We start from the raw sequence: 22,967 nt of genomic DNA on the forward strand, positions 1-22,967 counted from the left end.
TTTATTTATTTATTTATTTATTTATTTAGAGTGTGAGCTGGGGGAGGGGCAGAAGGAGAGAGAGAATCTCAAGCAGACTCCATGCTGAGTGTGGAGCCGGACATGAGGCTCAATCGCCCGACCCTGAGACCATGACCTGAGCTGAAATCAAGAGTCAGACACTTAACTGACTGAGCCACCCAGGCGCCCTGATACAGCCAAATCTTGACTTTTTCTGTCTCAGTTCCCTCTCTCTGCTTTGATCCTCCCCGTTTGCTATACTTTTGACTAGGCTGTCCAGCCACTGGCTTCAGGGTGGGGAGAGAGGAGTGGGTGGCCAGAGGGAGCATGGCCCCGTCCCAGCCCTACCTTGTCAGGGAGGTGGCAGCAAGTGACAAAACTACATCCTTGCTGCAGTTGTCATTTTAAAACTCAAAGGTTTTCAAACATAAACAATTACAGTGATTCAGCAATTAAAAAAACCCAAAGAAATCCATCTTTCAACATCAAATCATGGCTTACGGTCTATGTTTCCATTTCTTCAGATCTCAAATACCACTTCTGTTCTGAATATGAAAAATAGGCCTACATTTTGAAAAAGAAGACTGTGTGGTCAGTCAACCATGCAAGGTCTGGCCTAAGGCCACAGCTCATGCTCTCACCTGGTGAGCCAATGCCCCAGGTCAGGCCGGTGGGCCCACTGCACACCCGTCTGGTTTAGTGACCGCAGCAGCCGACAGCAGGTAAGTATCACCCATGGGCTTGCTAACACCATCCACTTCTCACAGCCTCTGAGCGTGTCAAGGGAAGTGGGGTCCTTAGACACCCTGTGGGGCTCTAACATGTTACAGTGGATGCTCCTGTCCTGTAATGCTGGTGCAGTGCTGACGAATCCCTCCTCCACGTGTGAGCATTGCTGGGGCTCACAGTCGTCCCTCAGAAAGCAGTTTCTGTAGATTTCGTGACACAGAGCCAGACACAGGGTGTTAATGAGGAAATACCAGGTCTGGTGCTCCTCCTCGATGAAGCTGCTTGCACCCAGACTCAGCACGTGGCCCATGGTCCCGAGTAAGATAAGAACATCTAACTCCGACCATCGTGCCTTTGGATGAGCTGGATTCTGTAAAAGAAAAGTGCATTTTGTGAGGAAAAATATAAAAATTACACAAATCCCACCACATGCACTTCAAGTTCTTGCTCACAGAGCATAAACTGCTGTGACAGGTACGTGCTGCTCCTCACGCCCCACACCCATCTCCTGCGCTGATGGGACTGCCTATCCTCCTGGGGCATGGGCAGTTGTCTCCCTGGACTGCGAGCCCTAAGCTGAGCGACCCACGCCATCTGGGCAGTGCTGCAGCTCAGAGAGCTCACCTACCAGCCCTTCTGGAACCCTCCTCCCTCACCCTTTCCCGGGGAGCCTGAGGTCTTCAGGGGTGGGCCACAGTCAGTTCCTGCTATTTGAAACCAAAGAACCCCCAGGATATATTCCACCAAAGCAGACATCTAATTTTGCCATGACTTTTCTAGAAATCCAGACAGTTTTCATTAAAATGGTCAATTCTATTGAAACAAGAAAGTTGGCATCACAGTACTATCCTTTAAATATACTAACTGAAAGCATTTAAAATTAAAGATGAGGATTTAATGACTGTCAATTGATAACTACTTAATAATATTTACTCTATTTATCGTGTACAGCGGTATAAGAAAGAAAGAGAGATACCATGAATCTATTTAGGCCCCAGGGAATCAAATGGCTCTAGAGAAACCTATGCTCTCTAATGGGGAACAGAAATGTGCTATAAACAACAACCCGTGAGTTCCTCAGACACACGCACGCAGGGAGGGGCATCAGATGGCTTCAAGATGAGGCAGCTGCACTGGGGGTGGGGGTGGGGGCGCTGGAGTCACTTCCCTGAGTCCCTTGGGCTCCTGGCATCATGGACCAACCGTGGCTGTCTACCTCTGCTTCATTGGTCTGCCACCACAACCATGAATAAAGGTGTCAGAGGCCAAAGATTCTAAGAAATCTGAAGGAAAACATCAGTCTTGAAAAGAAAAGGCAGGATGGACTCCCAAGGAGGGCAGGATGAGGACAGGGTCCCGGCCTCCTGCTGACCTTCCTAGAAGGTCTAACGAGCTGACCCTTTTCTCTCGGTAACGTTCTTCCCTTGGCTGCCGCTCAAACTCTTTCGGAGAGATGTCTGATTCACACACTGCCCCAGCAGCCAACTGCCTATTCTTCTTTGACCAACAGCTCTGTACAGTGTCATGTTTACGGTCACAGGGACCCTGTCTTTCCCATGAAGAAATGAGGCACGTGACCTGACAACACAGATCGGAGTGTCTGAAGTCAGGATGCTCAGACGTCGGCCCCTCTGAAGTGGCTCCTTGACTCCGCCTGATACACAGCTGGTGCTTAGCCAGTGGCTGATGAATGAAACATCAGCTGAAATAAGAGAAAATGGCCTATTCCGAAAGCCAGTGTCCTATGTGTAGGAACGAGCCTTACCTTGCTCAGGAATTTTCCAGCGGCAAACATCTTGGCAAGAGCAGACACGACTGCACAGAGCAGTGCAGAGATCAACGCCATCACTCCGCCTGCTGTCAGCCACGAGAGGCCACAGAAATAGCAGGAACTCTCGGCCGAGGTGCACACAATGACGTGAAGAGCAGAAAGAACGAGGAACATCAAATAAAAGAGCAGAGAAAACGCAGGCGACCAGAGAGGAACCTCCAGTTCAGCCTTGCTGCTCAGAGCTTGCGGGATGCTGAGTAGGAGCAGGGCTAGAACCTGGAACAGGAAAACAGCAGCAGTGTCCACGCCTGCTGGGCTTGGAGAGAACTGTTCAGAAAAAGCCTGTCTCCTGACCTGTGCCAGCTATTCGAATGTTGGAAACAGAAGAAGAAAGCCCATTGAACACGATTTCTGATGACCTACCAAGAACGTACACATGCAGCCATGTGGAGCACAGCCACTTGATGCCTGACGATACTTTGGGCGTGATGACAGACAATGAAAGAGTTCAACAAACAAAGAAACTGGTATTTTCCCATTTTCAGAAAAAAATAATACTTTATATGCTTTAAACTACAATATTCTGGCTGAGATATCAAATCAGTTTAATGGCTGAGCCATAACTCCACACAAGCTCCCGTACCTCCAAAACCATGACAGTCCCCACCAGCATCGAGTAGATGTCGTACTGGGCCACTTGTCTGCTCAGGGACAGGCTCAGGGTCCTCAGGGCATCCAAGTACTGCCTTCGAACCTTGGCTCCCAGGTTGAAAAGGACTTCTGAGTTATTTTCCTCCAAGTACAGTCTGATCCAGTTCCCGTGCAACCTCTCTGACATTTTAAACTGCTCAAAACCAGGCTCTAACAAGAAGAGGACAAGGTTACACATACAGATCACAGACATTCACGCACATATATCATTTCAAAGTATTCAGTTATTCACGGCACGTGGTGTGAGCAGAAAGCCTACTACCTAATGAAGATGAACTATTCCTTAGGGGGTGGCCAGCAACGCCTTCAGTAAAACAACAGCCAATGGTGCTCACGAATCCTCGGACCTCCTGCCTGCCTGCCAGCCTGCCACGGCCCGAGGCACAAAGCAGCACACAACATGGATACAGGTGTCTGCCCACTGCTCTGCCGCCCTTTCTCTCCCTCCCACACCTGCCCTTGCCTCCTCCTCCTCCCCCTTCTCTCTCAGTCTCTCTCCAAGCTTTTCTTCTTTCATATGCAATATAGAAACACCCCAGGGACGCCTGGGTGGCTCAGTCGGTTCAGTGTCTGCCTTCGGCTCAGGTCATGGTCCCAGGGTCCTGGGATGGAGCCCTGCTCGGCGGGGAGCCTGCTTCTCCCTCTGTCTCTGCTGCTCTCTGTGCCTGTGTGCACTCTCTCTCTCTGACAAATGAGTAAATAAATTTTTTTTTTTTAAAGGTTTTATTTATTTGACAGAGAGAAACACAGCTAGAGAGGGAACACAAGCAGGGGGAGTGGGAGAGGGAGAAGCAGGCTCCCCGCAGAGCAGGGAGCCTGATGCGGGGCTTGATCCCAGGACCCTGGGACCAGGACCTGAGCCGAAGGCAGACGCTCAACGACTGAGCCACCCAGGCGCCCCAGTAAATAAAATGTTTAAAAGACAAAACCAAAAACAACCTAGAAAGGCATTACATTAATAGGCCCTTGGCGTTACAAATTTCCCACCTTTGACCTGCTTCCCTTCTTCACGTGCCTGACCCCTCCTGCCATGATGCCGAGCTACAGGACCCAACCCGACGCACAGCTAGGGCTGACAGAACAGCTCCTGGATTGAAGCCCAGCCCCAAATGCTGCTGGCTCCCACTCTGGGACGGCAACGGCAGGCAGCTCAGCATCAGGAAGCTGCCTTGCTTCCTTCTGGAGTTGGGCCAGACTTACTGGTGACTCAACTAGTCTGCAAAACAAGAACTTCCTTTCTGAGACTCCATGGTATTTATTGTGCTCTTCCGACTTCCAGCAGAGCTATTCCAAGGTGGTCTAGGCCATGTCTTGCAGGATTAGGGTTAGGGTTGCTGTATAACCCTGAGCACAGCCCAAATGCCTGAAGTCCTGCCATGCTGCGGAGACCAGGTGACCAAGTGCTGGTGGCCGGCGTTACTCCAAGCCCCTCACGCCTGTCCTCTCCCCATGACCTGAGATAGGGGTGACGACCATGCCCACCCCAGAGAGAAGACACGCAGACACCAGCTCATGGGCTGGCAGGTGACGGCTGGGATCTAAACTCAAGTAGTCTGGATCTAGGATGGAACCCTTGTTACACCCCACCATCCTGAAGTCACAGAGGCAGGGGCACCTGTGGCTGTACCCAGAATCACAGAGACATAGGGGCAGCAGTGTCTGTACTCCACCACCCAGAACCAGCAAGAAGTGGACGCCTGCGTACGTATCCAAACAAGTATTTACTGAGCACTGACTACATGCTACATGCAAACAGGTACGGTTCTGCCTGCTTGGGCCTGTGATCTAGCTGGGTTCTCACATGCGTGTGTAAGTACAAATCGTGAAAAATGCTGTGGAGGAAAGTAGGGGAATGGGGGTGACTTTTGGTAACACTGAAGAAACTGAAATCTGGGGTTGAGGGTGGGGGACAAGAAGGTCTGACACTGAAGCTGAAGTGGAAGGTGGCCCAGAAATCCATCAGGTGATAACTGGGGAAGAGCATCCAGTCTATGGGAGGAGCGTGTGCGAAGGTCCTGAGGTGAGAAAAGTCTGTACAACTGTAGTAAAAGTCAGGGGAGCGATGGAAGAGTTGTATCAGATTGGGCTGGATATCAGGGGAGGCCTTGAAATTGACTTCAGTGTCAGACATGTACCCAGTTTCGTCTCAGGAAACAGGATCACTGATAGTATAGACAAAGGGCTTTCTCATGCCAGGGACTGGCCTTTGCTCATCTCATAGGGTTCTTTCTGGCCACATGCACTGCAGAGCTTCATTCTCCCTACTGATCCTCCTGAAATAAGCAAAAAGCCCCCATTGTGGTTTTGTTTGGTGTTTTATTGGTTGTTAGTACAGGAAAAAGGACATATTACCAATAACAAATTTGCAAAAGCTACCAAACTCACAAGTTACTTTTGAAACAAATAAAGTAACTACTGTCTCTCCCCTGGACTGAAATGTGCAACTGGGCCAGCCTCACTTTTCACACAGTTGCTCTCACAGGGGCCACCTCACCGACAAGGGGCTGTCCCCCTAAGCTCTCCCACCATTCAGGACACCCGGCACCCCACTAGTCCTTGCTGGTCTTCACAGGCAAGTCAAGACCAGCCTACATCTCAGCTCAAACTCATGGGCATTCACTCTACTAACTAGTACTCCACTTTCTCAAGTAGGAAAAGCTGCCAACATCACATTAAATGCTGCCTCAAACTAGGCGTTGAAACCAGCCCCAGTCCCAGCACCAAACATGTTGTCCTTGACGCACCTTGATGGTCAGATAAATTGTTTGAAAAGATGGTCCTGGGGAGATGTGCTCTCTTGTTCTGGATCATTCCTACCAGCATAGAAATACCCCTTAGCTTCTCCCAGCTTAAAAATATAAACGACAGGGGCGCCTGGGTGGCTCAGTCGTTAAGCGTCTGCCTCCGGCTCAGGCCATGATCCTGGAGTCCCGGGATCGAATCCTGCATCGGGCTCCCTGCTCAGCGGGGAGCCTGCTTCTCCCTCTCCCACTCCCCCTGCTTGTGTTCCCTCTCTCACTGTGTCTATCTCTGTCAAATAAGTAAATAAAATCTTTAAAATAGATACATAAACAACATACCCTGCGCTGGCCTCCGTCCACCTCACACAACACCCATTTCCACGCCCCACTTCCTTCCCTGCCCTGACTCCAGCCCAGCCTTCCCCCAGCACTCCACGGGCACCGCTCCTGACAGAGTCGCTGGTAACCTCACCTGCGAGATGAACGGTCAAGTCTTGGTTCCTCATTTCATCTAACCTTGAGCAGCATTCAACTTGGCCGCTCACTCCTCCCTTCCTAAAATTCTTTCCTTTACTTGGCTTCCTCAACACCAATCCCCTCACCCCGCAAGCACCCCACTCCCACACTTCAGTAATGGTCACCCCATTCTTCCACTGCGCTGCTGAACACGCCAAGTTATTCCTTACGCCTCTGGTTCACCTGCACCTTATATCCAGTGCATCGGCAAATCCTGCTTGCACTGCCTTCAAAATATACCTGGAATGCTGCCATCTGTCCTGGATATAGCACGTCACTGCCTGGGCCCTCCCCACACCTCTCACTGGGGTACTGCAGCAGCCTTCAGACTCTCCTACGACACAAGGCAGAACCCTCCACATGGGCACCCAAGAGAGCCTCTGAAGATGCAGCTCGAAGATTTCAGACTCTACGGAAGGCTGCATGAGCTCCCCACCTAGCTCATGACAGAAGAGCCCCTCCAGGCCTAAAAGGCCCCCATATCCCTCTGACCTCGTCTCCTTCTGCCTTGCCCCAGTTCACCCTGCTCTGGCCACTCTGTCCCGTGGTCACCCTTTGAATGTGCAGACACGTCCCCGCTGTAGGGTCCTGCATCTGCCACACACTCCGAGTCTCAAAGGCCAGGCCTCTGCCCCGACAGCCCTCAGCCACCTGCGCTCCCCATCCCTTCCCCACTCCACCCTTCTTCTGAGGCACTCATCACCATCTGATAGCTGCTGCCGCTTCTCTGCATGGGGGCAGAGCCCTATGTCTCAGGTGCCTTTAACAGTTCTCAGCCAGACAGGAACTTAGTGAAAAAATTCCGTATTTGTTGAACGAATACATTTATGAAAGAGCTTGATGTAGATCACTGTATCTGTGGGTGTTGCTAACGGTGACCATCAGGGTTCTAAGAAAACCGAAGTACAGTCAAAGACTGAGACGAACACAGGAAAACACCAGGTGCAGTGGAAACAGTCTATTAACTGAGTTACCTTTTGTGTATGACGGCACGTTCTCTTGCAACAATTTGCTGAGCTGCACTGCATTTAAATGTAAAAACCTCAGCTGTTCTCTCACCGGTCTCCCTTCCACGGTAGGGAACAGGAGGCTGCCGACACTGTTCCCTGGGATCGGCAGACCAAGCCCTATTGCTAGGGTTGCAGCCAAGTCAGTCTGTTGAACATGCTTTGGACGTCTGATGTCACCTAGAGAAAAGAAAGTGGTTTACGTGACAGGCTCTCAAATGTGTATGATGGTGGTCCTTCCCTTGACCTGCTATGATCAATTGCTTACCTCTTCAAAGCATTCCATGTACATTCATCAAGAAATCACCTCACTGGTGTTTCTGTCAACAAACTTACTAAGCACTCATTCTGTGTGGGCACGGGGCCTTCCGCAAAGTAGCATACAATATGTGGGAGAGATACCAGCACAAGAAACTCAGTATTGCCTGAGTTTCAGGGCCGGGGCTGGGCATGCAGAGAGAAGGGAGCTCTGCAGATGCTGAGGGATGGTCGCTTTGGTGAGGCCAACAGTCAACCTCCTGAACCAGGATGACAGTGGGATCTCTGGCAGCCCCACCCCCGTGGGTTCAGAGAGGTCTACATAGCACTGAGAAATGAACACAGGCATCTCAGTGGCTCTTGAGCAGTAGAACGCACCTCTAACTGGGGAGAGTAGAATGAGGCTGGAATCAGCTGGGCCGAGTCCTATAACCAACTCCAACAAACAAGACATCTGCCTACTGATGGCCCCAGCAATTGAAGGGCTTCAAGTCGTAGCAATGGCTGGCCTCCCTACTAACCCTTGCAAGGAGAATGGTTGTCACAGCAGGGCACTGGGCTCACACTCCTGCTTTGCCACTATCTAGCTGATGCCTTGGACAAGAACTGGACTCTGTTAGACTTTTCTCATCTGTAAAGAGAACACCCAGCACCCACCCCCGCCCCCCAGCCGCCACCGCCTCCCCCCTGCGCAACTACAATATAGGTCTGAGGGGACCTGAGGGGGCCACCAGGGAAGTCTACCCAGGGGAGCTGGTGCTTGGTGGGAGTACCTTAGACACGCTAGTGTGGGTCTGTAGAGGTTTTACTTTGATTATGGTACTTTTTGGTTGTATAGAATTTTTCTTTTTAATTTGGTCAAATATATTAATCTTTTCCTTGACCAACCCTCCACTGATGGCTTCTGGGTTATACTTAGAAAGAACCTTCTACTCCAGTATTATCATTTGTTTTCTTCTAGTATTTTCTTATATTAATCAAAGATTAAGCTTTGATCTGAAACAAAACAAAACCCAAAGCAAAAGGCCCACCTTAAACTGCTTTTGGCACTGATAAAGGTGGTGGTGCTGGTGTTATACTGAGACTACTGTGGGTCATTATATGATACTCATATCCAGGCTATTGTAGACAACCAGGATTCTAAGGTTGGGAGAAAGAGAGAACAGACAGAAGATCTAAGAATTTCATTTTACAGTAGTGAATGTGGATTGCAAGTAATAAGACAAGCTCAAGACCAATTTTACCTTAAAAAGATTTCCTTGCTTTGTCCAGAAATGGTAACTATGCAAATACCCATGAGTACTGCTAGCTCTGAGACAGTGGTCCTCAAAGATCCCTTTCCACTGAAAGGAACGGGGGAATCCTGGAAAAGCAGCTGATTCCAGGTCTAGGCAAGGAATTGTGCACGAGAGGCTGGAACAACTTTTCAGACCCGGCAACAACAGAGCCCTCAGAGATACGAAGGTGTTTGAGACCTCCAAGCTGGAAGGACTCAGGAGCTAATCTGTATCAGAGGCTCCTACTGGCCAAAGATGGGACAATCTGAATATTAAAAAGAATAATATTTGTACTGAATTGAAACAAACTATGCTTAAATCCATGAGTTTACAATGCTATTGAACACCAACAACACAAAACCCTAATTGGTTATAGTTGAAGCACACTAGTGAACTCACAGTGAACTAATTCATTGATTTGAAACTGGAAATTAAGTGGAAAGAATAACTCATCTTTACTCCTATCTCTGTTACAAAAATGGTACTGCTAGGTAATAAAGTAGATTGGGGAAGATGCTCCTTACAGGATTAGTCTGTCCAGTTAATGAAAAAAAAAGAATTAGACAATTAAAGTATCACTGTTTGCAACCTCCAGTGAATTACTAGTTGGTCATCAATGGCTACTGGCTTCACAATCCAGCAAGCATCCTGTGTGCATCCTGCTGGAAACGGCCTTATGAAAACCAACCAAACCAAAGGGATCTGAATCTGCCTCCTGGGCAGAGAGGATTCAGAGAGGACATCACAGCAGACAGTGCAGAGGAAGACTCCCCAGGACAAATAACCAGGTTTCTTCAACAAATAAATTGTGGTAAAATAGAAGAGGATGGAGTGGAGACGGAGGAGACATAAAGAGACACATCAACCAATCTCAGTGCATGGATCTTATTGGTATCTTAACTCAAACAACTCAAAAGGGAGACAGACACTGGAAATTTGAACACTGACCATTTGATGAATCAAGGAATTAATACCGTATTTTAAATGTGCTAACAGTATCAAGACTACATTAAGAAAGTAAGAAAAGGGGCGCCTGGGTGGCTCAGTTGGTTGGGCGACTGCCTTCGGCTCAGGTCATGATCCTGGAGTCCCGGGATCGAGTCCTGCATCGGACTCCCTGCTCGGCAGGGAGTCTGCTTCTCCCTCTGACCCTCCTCCCTCTCATGCTCTCTGTCTCTCATTCTCTCTCTCTCAAATAAATAAATAAAATCTTTAAAAAAAAAAAAAAAAAGAAAGTAAGAAAAGCACATAACTTCTAGAGACCTGCTTCCAAGTAAAACAGGAGAGGAAAACAAGCCAGAGGACAGAAGATGTAAGACTGTGCATAACAAGGGCGCCTGGGCAGCTCAGTCGGTTGGGCATCTGCCTCTGGCTCAGGTCTGAATCCTGGCATCAGCCTGGTCCTACTCAGCAGGGAGTCTGCTTCTCCCTCTGCCCCTCACTCGTATCATGCTCTCCCTCTCACACTCTGTCTCTCTCTCAAATCAATAAATAGATAAAAATCGTAAAAAAAAAAGAAAGAAAGAAAAAAAGATTGGCTGTAACTGGCCCATAACCACTGAAACTGGGTGGTGGGCTTGGGGGTTTATTACACTGTTTTGACTAGTTTTGTACGTCTGAAAATTTACATAATAAGGAGTCTTTAAAAAAACATTTAAATGTTTTGATCTGGGATTTACACAGGTTCAAAGAATGAGGTGGATTCCCAGCATGATTTTTTTCCAGAAGGTCCTGACATCACTTCCAGAATGCCTTGTCTTTTCTCCACCAATATGAAATGCCACATTCGTCACCAAATGCCCAGATCTACTAGGGTCTATTTTTGGCCTCTTGATTTTGCTCTACTGATTAGTGTGACTAGCTCTTGCCAGCAATATTTTGAGAACTGTAATTCGGTAATACCAATACAAGGGAGGCCACATTATACATTGGGTTTTATCCTGTAGAAGAAGGAAAAGCATTTCAGAAAATCATTCTCCCCATCCAGCACCCAGGCCTTCTCCCACCTGTCTCCTCTCCACTGGCCCTGGCAATGTGCTCTGTCCAGCTAAGCCACCTTTCACACATTACTGATGAGACAGCCACTACAGGCCACTATTCTGGGCTTGAGGGATAGAATACGAACGAATAGGCAAAGTCCCTCCCTTCATGGAGCTTACATCCTGTTAGCAGGAGGAAGACCATAAAATATACCTGCTCTGCCCTGTGTGGAGGCAGAGCAGAGGCATGAGGTCAGAACTCTGGGGATGGATACTAGCAGGATGGGGGTACTTGAAATCACATGGTATACAATTCAAAACTGCTTATTTTTCAGAATAATAAACACCTTAAGATTCATTTTTATTAGAATAAGCAACAAAAATTTACATGAATCTGTAGGATACAAATAAGCCTTCAAAGACCTGTCAGGAAGGGTGGCTTGAGTAGCTCTGTGGATCTGCTTGCCAGGAAAACAAGCATAACTGGCAAAAATTATAAAAACCACCACCATCACAACGATTTATAGCCTCTGGAAACCATCTAGGGTCATACAGCAAATGAAGAAATCTTTGTTCAAGAAACTCTCTGAAAGCCTGGTAAGAACAGGGGAGTGTGAGGCATTTGAGGAACCATGACTCCCTCCCTCCCCCCTGTAGCTCCATGGGACACACTCTGCTCTGAGAGGATACAGCAAAGAACACGGGGCTCCCTCACCCCTGGGTCCCTGTGAGGGCTCTGAGCTCTCCCGGGGAGGAACAGGCTGCCAGCATTGCCCATCCTCCTCAGCTATGTGGTATAGAGGCTCAATCCCAGCTGAGTGCCTGGGAACTCTCTTTTTCTGCCCAGCCCCATAAAGAATTTCTACCCCAGTCTGCTTGCAGGGTGGAGGCTGCCCCTAGAAGAGGCTAGTGGAAAAGATCAGAGGCTACTACACAGAGGCCCCAAGAGAAAGGGACCACTGTCACTGCCCATAACTAGAAACGGTGGCTCATTTAGCCCAGGGCAGGCCGCAGAACAGAGCAAAGCTCCCCACAAAAGAACTGACTTTGTCTGAAACAGAAGGTGGTGAATTCAAGCCTAGGAGTGCTCTTGAGAACAATGGAGATTTTGGAGGTGGGCGGCAGAGAGGAGGCTGGTAGCTTCATGACAGCCACAAGCTACACCACAGGCCAGCTGGGTGCTCACAGAGAGCGCCAGGAGAGAAGGGTCAGAACCACCTCGGAGAATGGCCTCGAAAATGACCCTGCAAAGGGGCTCAAACACGAGATCAGACTGTGGAGCACATTTATTCTAAGCTGTCAAAAATAAGGCAATCGGCTGGCAATGAGTGGAGCCTGAAGCTGGGTGTGACGGCAGCAGAGGCATCAGCCTGGCACAGCCATCACAGAGACAGACAGGCACAGACAGGTCTCACTGACAGGGCGTCAGTGAGACCGCTGTCACCCCAGGGCGGCTGCACCAGCAGAGAGCCACAGCAGACTCCGTGCTGCGGGAGAGAGACTGCACCGAAGTGGCCTAGCCCTGCTGCTCAGCAAATACGCAAGGGAACAACTATGATGACGGCCCTGGGGGTGGGGGCTGGGGGTCAGAACCCAGAGTTGCTGCAATATATTATTTGAAATGGTCAGTTTTCACCGAACACTATGAGCAATTACGCAAAGCAATAGGAAAGTATGACTCAGACAGAAGAAAAAGCAACAGAACCTTCCAGTAAAGGGCCCAGGCCCCTAAAGGAAGGTCTGATGACAACGTGTCATCAAACAGAGATTAGCAACAAAGAGACCGAAATTATAAAGAAAATAATCAATGGAAACTGTGAAGATGAGAAATATAGTAACCGAAATGAAAAATTCGCTACAGTTGCACTGAACTGGCAGAAGAATCACCAAATTTAAAGGCAGATTGATAAAATTATACAATCTGAAAAAACAGAAACTCTTCCAAATTTGATGAAAACCATTAATCTACACATCCAAGAGGCTCAGTGAACTCCCAGTTGGATACACACAAAACACACGGACATATAATGAAAGTGCTGGCAGCCAAGACAAGGAAAGCCCAGCCAGACTGAGAGGACGTCTCATCAGAAGCCGGGCAAGCCAGAAGGCAGCGGGACAGAGCACCCAAAGTACTGAAAGAGAGAAGAACGGTCAGCTCAGATCTTCTACCCAGCAAAACTATCTTTTAGAAATGAAGAAATAATAGAGACATCCCAGATTAAAAACGAACAGCAACAACAAAGAAACTGTTTAATGCTAGCAAACCTGCACTGTAAGAAATGCTAAAGGAGGTTCTTCAGGCTGAAAACAAGTGACTCTAGATGTTAATTTTGATCCATAAAACAAGCAAAGAGCATCAGTAATTATACAATTATAAAACAGCCTAAGGACACATTTAAAAAGCCATTATATAAAATATACATATATAGTAGAAATGTTCTGTACTTGGGGCGCCTGGGTGGCTCAGTTGCTTAAGCATCTGCCTTTGCCTCAGGTCATGATCCTGGGGTCCTGGGATCGAGCCCTGCACTGGGCTCCCTGCTCAGTGATCTTTCTTGAGGGAGAAGCAGATACCATTCACTCATGCTCGCTCGCTCTCTGTCTCTCAAATAAATTAATAAAATCTTAAAAAAAAAAGAAATGTACCATATGTGAGAATAACAGCACAGAGAAGGTAGGTGGGGCAAAACTGTACTGGAGAAAGAAAACACCACCACATGAAAACATCTGTCCAGGGGCAGCTGGGTGGCTCAGTCAGTTAAGTGTCCGACTTTTGATTTCAGCTCAGGTCATGATTTCAGGGTCCTGAGATCAAGCCCTGCATCGGGCTCCCTGCTCACCGTGGAGTCTGCTTGTCTCCCTCTCCCTGTGCCCCTTCCCCTGCTTGCACACACTCTCTCGCTCTCTCTAAAATAAATAAATCTTAAAGAAAAAGAAAAAAACTGTCCACACAAAGACTTCCTAAATGTTCACAGCAACATTATTCCTAACAGCTGAAAAGTGGAAACAACCCATATGTCTATCAGCTAATGAACGGATACATTGATGTGGTCTATCCATCACGTGGAACATAATCCAGCCAAAGAAAGGAATGAAGTCCTGACGCCACTACAACCTGGATGAACCTTGAAAACATTACGCCAAATGAACGCAGCCAGTCACACAAGGCCACAGGGCCCATTTACAGGAAATGTCCAGAAGAGGCAAATCGACAGAGATGGAGAAAAGATTAGCAGTTGCTGGCAGCTAGGGGTAGGGGGGTAAGTGGGGCTATATTGTCCTGAAATTAATAGCGACTCTGAGCGAGCTACTTGCAGTGCCGTCCTGGCTCATAAAATAAGCATAACGAGACAACTGAACACAACCATTCTTGACACGAGCAAACAAGTGACAAAAAACTTGGAACTCACTGTTGGCACTGAGGTCAGTGACCTGAACCACCCTGTCCGGTGTCCTGCACGTGCAGCCTCCCTGGTTGTTCCTGGCACTGAAGACACAGTCAGGCCTCCCAAGGAGGACATTCTTAAATACCCGTCTTGGAGATGAAACATCAGCACTTTAGTTCAACAACGACCCTAACATCCCTATAATAAAAACCACCGGCTTAGCTGTCTCTTTTGCTCCCCAGATTACAAGCTCCCTGAGGGTGGAGGCTGCCCACAGTGCCCAGCACAGTGCCTGGCCCACGGCAGGTAGCACACCTCTGCCGGATGGATGAGCGGAAAGGGCGTTTTTGGCATGGGGCTCTCGCTCAGGCAGGGGAGCCACGTGGGACCCTGCTTTGGGCACGCAGTGTGGGAAAGCCAGGTGTAGAAGGCAGGTGCTCTGGTGGGTAGTGTGTGCGCTCACTGGAAGACAGGCTTCAGTAAGACACCTAGGATAGGACGGCTCAGGTCCCAAGAGCTAAGGACTTGTATCTTAGGAGATGAGATGTCTGAGAGGAGGAAGTGTGGCAAAAAGACCGAAGGAAATCAACGGAGATTCTTCCTCAACCAATCCTCGCTCAAGTGGGAGATTCATTCATTCGACAATCCTTTTTGGCACCCGTCACATACCAGGCAATGTTTAGGCCCGAGACAGGCATGTACCAATGAACAAAAAGATTTGGCGCTGCCTGCCTGTAGCTTGAAGTGCAGAGAGGAGGCGGCTGTTGCACGCATCACACGAATAAGTCTGTAATTAAAATCTAAGTGAAGAAGGAGGGCAGTAAGCGTGGACTGCTGTGAATGACGAACAGAGGGAGGGCAATTTAGTTCCACGGATGAGCCAGTGATGTCAGCTGAGACCAGGGATGAATGGACAAGCAGGCTGAGGGGCTGACAGTGACGGAGTTGGGCACAGGGGGAAGAGCTTGTCACCTGGAGGACCTGTGCGAAGGGCAGAGGCCAGGACACAGTGAGTAATGGTGAATATGGTTCAGGGTGAAGCTGCGAAGTGAGAAAGAAGCCTCACGTAGGATTGTTACTTGATCCAAAGTTCAGCTACTGGTTTTACGTACAGATGGGGGATGGTCTGGAATGTGGGGAGCAAGGGAGAAGGAGGGTGAAGTGGGACGTCCACATTTCCACCTGGAAGAATCCCATGAAGGTGCCATTTGCTAGCAGGGGATTACGAGAGGGCAGATTAGACGTGAAGCTGTCACAGCTGCTCTACCTTTGGGAGACTCAAGTGGAGGTGTCAGGCAGCTGAATAGACAGTCTGGAGATCAGAAAAGAGGAGACAGCTAGAGGGATAAATCGGACAAGTGCAGAGCCTATTCATGGCATTTAAAACTATGGGAGTGGACGAGATCATCTTAGGAGTGAATGTGGAATGAAACTAGGAGGCAGTCCAGAAAGGACCAGGAGCTAAGCTAGCAAAGACTAGATAGCAAAGCGAGAGGTGCGAAGAAAACCAGACAAATGGGAGCTACCAGAACTAGGGTTCAGAAATGCCCGACGGGGGGCGCCTGGGTGACTCAGTCGGTTAAGCGACTGCCTTCGGCTCAGGTCATGATCCTGGAGTCCCGGGATCGAGTCCCGCATCGGGCTCCCTGCTCGGCGGGGGGTCTGCTTCTCCCTCTGACCCTCTTCCTTCTCGTGCTGTCTCTCATTCTCTCTCTCAAATAAATAAATAAAATCTTTAAAAAAAAAAACAAAAAGAAATGCCCAACGGTACTGAAGGGTCATGTGAGAGGGGGCCAGAGAGTGTCCAACTCAGAAGTAACCGGTGAGTGAAGGCGGGCATGTTGCAAAGTGAGGAGGCGAGGAAGTACAGGCTGACAGGGAGACAGGGCACATGGCTGTGAGGCAAGCCGGCCCGTGCTGGGGATGGAGAGCTGGGCTGTCTTAATGCCGACAGACAGGCCCTCAGTTAGTCCTGCTCTGACCGATCCTAGGACTCCTCAGAGTTTCAAAAGATGGACCGTTTGTAAAAATTTTAATTATTGGGGCACCTGGGTGGCTCAGTCTGTTGGGCATCTGCCGTCGGCTCAGGTCGTGATCCTGCGGTCCTGGGATCGAGTCCCACATCGGGCTCCCTGCTCGGCGGGGAGTCTGCTTGTCCCTCTCCCACTCCCTCTTTCCCCTGCTCGTGTTCTCTTTCTCTGTCTCTCTCTCAAATAAATAAGTACAATCTTAAAAAAAAAATTTAATTTTTAATGTTTCTTTCTTTCAGTTCACATGTGTTCAGATGTCTCGAAGCTACTGGTAATTTTTATCAATAGTTCCAGATACCCAGGCAGTGACATTCATACAACAATACTCTTAAAAAGAATATTTGTACTTTAAAAATTGGGGCAAGAAATGTAAACTCCAAATCCTGGCTGCCCCTCGCCCCATTAATTTTCATCCTCACATTGCTCAGGATATTTCAAACTTACACAGCTTCCAAAAAACGATTTTTTTTTTTTTTTAAAGATTTTATTTATTTGACAGAGAGAGACACAGCGAGAGAGGGAACACAAGTAGGGGGAGTGGGAGAGGGAGAAGCAGGCTTCCCGCGGAGCAGGGAGCCCGATGCGGGGCTCGATCCCAGGACCCTGGGATCATGACCTGAGCCGAAGGCAGACACTTAACGACTGAGCCACCCAGGCACCCCCACCAAAAACGATTTTTAAAATTAAAATCGGTCTACAGAAAACAGATACATAAAATACAGTTTTAAAATAGTAAACATTCCTAAATCCTCACCAGGTTTTCTTTCAAATGCAGAACTGATTAAGATCAGGGCGGTGTTAAGCTCCTCCACGGAAGAAGCACCGTGACCTCCTGTTTCTGACATGCCATGATCACCACAAAGAACCAGCAAATTGGGTACAAGAGTCTCTCTCTCCTATAAGGCAAAGGAAAAATATTTCAATTGCATTCAGACTGAGGAGAACACATGATCTTGTTAAGAAAACGACTTTAGATTTTACCTTTATAAATACTAACTTTTTTTTAAAGATATTTTTATTTATTCATTCGAGACACAGAGATACAGAGAGAGAGAGAGAGAGAGAGAACATGAGCAGGGGGAGAAGCAGAGGGAGGGGGAGAAGCAGGCTCCCCGCTGAGCAGGGAGCCCTATGCGGGGCTCGATCCCAGGACCCTGGGATCATGACCTGAGCCGAAGGCAGATGCTTAACCATCTGAGCCACCCAGGCGCCCCATTAGTAACTCTTTATAAATGAGTTAGACTTTTTTTTTTTTTTAACCTATGAGCTTACAGCTAGATCAAAGGGTGAAAGACAAATAATATCATAAATAAAACAAATAGAATCGTATGAGGTCATGGAGCACAGGAGGGTTATATTTAGGGCTTCTCAGGGCAGAGGATTTGGGCCTGGTTTCTGTCTTTGCCACTGCTGAGCCATGAGAGCCTAGACACATGCCTTGTCACACCTGTCTCCTTAGGTGTCAAGTGGGATTGCCCCTCAGCCTGGGGCTCCAGCCAAGGGCCTCTGCTGCTCCTGGATGTGCCGGGCAGGCTCTGTCTTGCTCTTGCTACTTCTTCACCTAGAATGCACCTTCACAGAGGGCACATCTGCCCCTCCTTCCCTTTAAGGCTCTGCTCCCATGTCACACGTCCTGAAGGACAGCTGCTCTCACCATTCTGTTTCAAATCACAGCTCTCTCAGCTGCTGTTCCCTTTTCCTAGTATACTTATGTACTCGTTGATTATCCTCATTTGTCCTTCCTGGCTACAGTAGAAGCTCTACAGATGCCCGGACAGGCATTCAGGAACTAGTAGTGGGATGAATGGGTCAGTGGTGGACACAGTCAAAGCTGCTGGGAGGCTGAGCCTGCGCTCTGTGCTTACAGGCGAACTGAGTGATGGTGGGCGTGGCGTTCACAGAGGTCTCAAGTCCACTTCAGAAACTTGGTATCTCCTAGGAGACACTGGCATGGTGACACACAGCGCACCATAGTGAGCCTCACCTCGGACAGCAGTGAGGTGTGGATCTTCATCAGGATGCTATCCATCTCCCGGAGTTTGTGGCCGATCAGAGGGCTGCTGGGCCCAGAGACGTGGCCAATGTGGTCCAGCCCCAGGTAGTGGAGGATTAACACATCCCAATCCCCTCTTTTTAATACTTTATCCAAATGCCTTGTAACATTATCATCCACCTGTAAAGGGGGAAAAGTATGTATGAATAGCTTCCTTTATTTCCCTTGATCTATACTCTCCAAGGAAAAGTGATACAGTCCTTTTAAAATCTAGGCGTTTGTTTTAGGTAACAGGACTCATCTGAAAAGACAGCTCCCCCCCCCGCCAAAAAGCCCTAAACACAAACAGAAAAACCTGTCATAAAAAAGTTAAACAAGGGGCGCCTGGGTGGCTCAGTCGTTGGGCGTCTGCCTTCGGCTCAGGTCATGATCCCAGGGTCCTGGGATCGAGTCCCACATCGGGCTCCCTCCTCTGCGGGAGGCCTGCTTCTCCCTCTCCCACTCCCCCTGCTTGTGTTCCTGCTCTCGCTGTGTCTCTCTCTGTCAAATAAATAAATAAAATCTTTAAAAAAAAAAAAGTTAAACAAATATTAGCATTAGATTAAGCTGTCACTAATACCGTCCTCATGTTTCTAAGGTACAGATACCATACAGGCAACTTAAATGAGAAGTGTTGTTCTGACAAAAACATTCTGTGGGACCCCTACTGGGAATTAACTAACACTAATCAGATGTTCAGGTGACCGGTGGGGTCAAGTTGAGGGCACCTAAGTGTGTCCTATGTGAAGGCTGCTCTGGGAGGAAAGAGATACAGCTCTGAGCAACTAGTGGTCGAGCAGCCCCCGACAGAGCCATGAGCCTGGTCAGCCCTGACCATTCAGCTGGCCCATCCCCCTCCCACTGAAAAGTCTCTACAAAGGGAAGGGTCTCTGAGTGATAAGACAGAGGATGGGGACACTCACTCCTGGACATTAACTGCTGTGTGTACAGAGGTCAGCTTTAGCAAAGGGTATTAACGTAAGCAAGACTGCAAACGCTCTACCAGGCCCAGCAAACTGAGCTGGTGTGGCTTTGTCTCTGCTCTGTGGGGCCTCCCTCTGCTTCCAGGGTCAATCTCCTAACTACAGGTCTAATCACACCCTTTTTCCTTGCTGGAGACTGCACTCCCAGCACAGCGCAATGCCCCTCAGGACCGGACTCCACCCAGCTCACCCTCTGTCCTCCCCACTGGGGACACTGCTGCACTAACAGGAGAACCAATAGCCTCAAGGATCCTCTGGAGTCCTCAGGCTCTGCCTCGTACCGATGCTGCCACCCCCATTCTGTCCACTGGGAAGTCCCCACTCACTTCTCAAAACAGCTTAAATGGCTCCTTGCTGGGAAGCCCTTCCTGACCCTCCGTACCCCATCAACAGGTGCTCAGCTGTTCCAAGAGAACTTTGCTCACATCTCCATCAGGGTTCATGTCTCTGGGTTGTAACTGATTATGTGAATGAACAATGTCTACAATCTCTCCATAGCTCTCCCAGTATACTAATAAAAGCCACATACAAAACAATGTTGCCTCTCACTGACAGGGTATCAGACTCTATCTAGTATGACAAAGCTTTCTTATTTTAAAAAACTGACCTCTGTATAATCTGACACAAAAAATGAGGTTGTTCCGTCATATTCCACAAAATGCCTTGGGAATAATTTCACCCATGTTTCATCTCCATAAAAGATAATTCTTTTCCCAGCTGCTTCTGCCTGTGTGATCACATTGTCTTCCAGCACTGCAGGGGAATTGAGGTTCCTGACAACATCAATGAAGCCAGGGAGGCTCCCTGTCATCAACGCCTGCAGGAGGAAACATTCAAGAAATTAGACTACGGAATCCAAAGCGTAGCATGGGAAGGAGCGCCGAAGATCACATTACGGATGAAAGAGGAGAGCATAAAACTAGGACACCCCCAATACTGGCAGCTGGGTCAGTGGTAGGACAGAGGGGAAAGCTGCACACAGATTCTGGCAAACGAGCAAACCTGATCTCAAAGACTTGACTGTATTTCAGCCAATGAGAGGATGAAGGTGGAGGCTGTGGGCAGCTGGACGACCGTGACGGACAGAAAAGCTGTAGATTATAGCAACTGAAGAAAATGGCAAAGTGTGGTTTGCACTGAAAACATAAACCTGTATACTCCACTTCCCAACAGGTCCTCACCTAAGCCTCAAATCTGTTCTGTGTGACGAGCAGACTCCATGTACTCATCTCACAACCTAGCAATTCTAATGTCCATGCCATGTGAACGAGCAGCCTCTCACACACCCTGGAAGGAAAGCAGTCTCTAAGCAAGAACTCTTAGAAATTCTCATAGTAAACTGGCCCAGGGATGCTGGTGGGACACCCCTGCTCCGCATGCACACACACACACACACACACACACACAGCACCGTAATTTCTGGGAGGAAAGGGTGGGTGTGACGTATCCCCATGCCTTTCTGACATAGAATTTTGTCAACAACCTCCCTCGCTTTAGCACAGAGTCTAAGAGGCCATAGTAATGGTTCATGTGTCTCCTGTGATCTAGAGTTATCCAACAACCCATGACACTGGCATCCAGGGACCGACCTGTGCAATGAAAATAAACAGAAATCGTATCATGCCAATAGGCATAATTTCGCCAGGTCTTCTTTAACAGCAAAAACAGCAAATAGGAATTAACCTGATTTCTGGAATGTCAGAGGAGCTCGGCAAATCCTCTCCCCTAAGAGCAATGATAAAATGGGATAGAACTGCCCAAAACAACCATTTCAAGACTTTGAAAACTTATGAAGGATATACAACAAATTGAGAAGTTCTTATCTAAGACAAACTACTGAATCTCACAGTAAGAGCTGTGAGTATCTGTGGTGTTTTAACAGAGGCTGCCCCCCGCCCCCTCCCCCTGTGACATAGTGGCCACGGGGACCCGGAGGGGTCCATCTGACCTGGAGCTGCACGGAGAAGTCCCATGCCAGGGATGTGTTGAAAACAAGGAAGGCCAACATCACAGCTGCCTAAGGCATCAATGCTGTTTGTGGTAAGAGACAAGCCCAACATTTACAAATGGGATCTGGGGGGAACCTGGGTGGTTCAGTCGGTTAAGCATCTGCCTTCAGCTCAGGTCATGATCCCAGAGTCCTGGGATCGAGCCCTGCATCGTCAGGCCCTGCTCAGTGGGGAGTCTGCTTCTCCTTCTCCCTCTCCCCCAGCTTGTGCTCTCTCTTGCTCACTCTCAAATAAATAAAATCTTTTAAAAAAAATGGGATCTGGGTTAGGGGTGCCTGGGTGGCTCAGTCGGTTAAGCGTCTGCCTTTAGCTCATGTCATGATCCCGGGGTCCTGGGATTGAGCCCCGCATCGTCGGGCTCCCCGCTCAGTGGGGAGCCTGCTTCTCTCTCTCCCTCTGCCTCTCCCCCAGCTTGTGCTCTCCCTCTCGCTCACCTTCTCTCAAATAAATAAATAAATAAAAATCTTTAAAAAAAAAAAGGGGTCTGGGTTAGGGGTACCTGGGTGGCTTAGTTGGTTAAGCGTCTGACTCTTGATCTCAGCTCAGGTCTTGATCTCAGGGTCGTAAGTTCAAGCCCCACATCGGGCTCCACGCTGGGCATGGAGCCTACTTAAAAAAAAAAAAAAAAAAAAATGGGGTCTGGGAATGAGACAGGTATACCAGATTTCTGTAAGAGCCCACAGAGCCACGTGCACACATGGGGCTGATTGTGCACTCGGGAGAGATCAGACTGTGCCTAGTAACTCATTCCTTCCAGCCGAAGAGGAGGCCCTACTCACACAGAAAGTGACAGGGCAGGCGTATTAGGTGCCTGAACAGTGAGTACGAACCACACACAGACCCCTGGAAAGGGTGGAAGGCCTAGGTGTTTAAGCACAACCTCTCACCAGTCATTGGCTAACCACTAACTATGCTCACCCAGGGGTGACCTTTCGCAAGACCAGCTTAAAAATAAAAACCAGAATTTAAAAAACAAAAATAAGCAGATACCAGTTACTGTGCACTCCAGGGGAGACAGACTCTACAGAACGAGTTTAGGCAAGTAACTCACTGACAAACCAACAAAATGATAGCAAGAACCACCACTCCTGGGGTGGAGGATCAGAATCCAGAGTTGAGGTGGGGGGTTGATGGATATACCACATTTGTTAAATCTCACCAGTCTGTACACATAAAAATGTCTGCACTTCACTGTATGAAAAATCTATCTCAATGAAATTATTTTTTTTTAAATGTGAGCCTCTCTTTCACCCCAAAATTTTACTACTTATAGGTAACCAGTTACTTTGGGTAAGTACCCTTTCATATTTTTCCTGTATGTTATAATCACAAATATACAATGGTAATAAACTATATAAACAATTCTGCAACTTGCTTTTATTTTTCAATAACATATCCTGAACTTCTCTTCCCAGAAAACACACAGCTACTTCTTTTCTTCTTCTTCTTTTTTTTTTTTTAGCAGCTACAAAGTACTCCAGTATTTGGACCAAGACCATTTTATTGGACATGAATTTTAACAAGCTTGCAACGCAAGT

The 22,967-nt window shown here is 48.3% G+C and overlaps 2 protein-coding genes across 11 annotated transcripts in view; one reads left to right on the forward strand and one right to left on the reverse strand.

The window, feature by feature from the left end:
• GAK (cyclin G associated kinase) overlaps positions 1 to 22,967 on the forward strand; it is a 364,833-nt gene that overhangs the window by 298,330 nt on the left and 43,536 nt on the right. The window lies entirely within an intron of this gene.
• The window catches only part of PIGG (phosphatidylinositol glycan anchor biosynthesis class G), a 57,550-nt gene that overhangs the window by 29,736 nt on the left and 4,847 nt on the right, over positions 1 to 22,967 (reverse strand). For 2 of the 5 annotated variants that reach the window (XM_021677743.2, XM_021677745.1), the window contains exons 3-9: positions 20,028 to 20,237; positions 18,390 to 18,578; positions 17,160 to 17,301; positions 7,443 to 7,655; positions 3,144 to 3,361; positions 2,495 to 2,776; positions 642 to 1,099 (exon numbers count right to left, since the gene is read on the reverse strand). In XM_021677743.2, coding sequence (XP_021533418.2) covers positions 642 to 1,099; positions 2,495 to 2,776; positions 3,144 to 3,361; positions 7,443 to 7,655; positions 17,160 to 17,301; positions 18,390 to 18,578; positions 20,028 to 20,237 — 1,712 coding nt within the window. Of the gene's footprint in view, positions 1 to 637; positions 1,100 to 2,485; positions 2,777 to 3,143; positions 3,362 to 7,442; positions 7,656 to 17,159; positions 17,302 to 18,389; positions 18,579 to 20,027; positions 20,238 to 22,967 lie in introns of those variants that run through there. The other 3 variants (XM_044913062.1, XM_044913065.1, XM_044913064.1) reach the window with 3 other exon arrangements.

Source organism: Neomonachus schauinslandi, chromosome 2 (assembly GCF_002201575.2).
Source record: "Neomonachus schauinslandi chromosome 2, ASM220157v2, whole genome shotgun sequence".
NCBI lineage: Eukaryota > Metazoa > Chordata > Mammalia > Carnivora > Phocidae > Neomonachus > Neomonachus schauinslandi.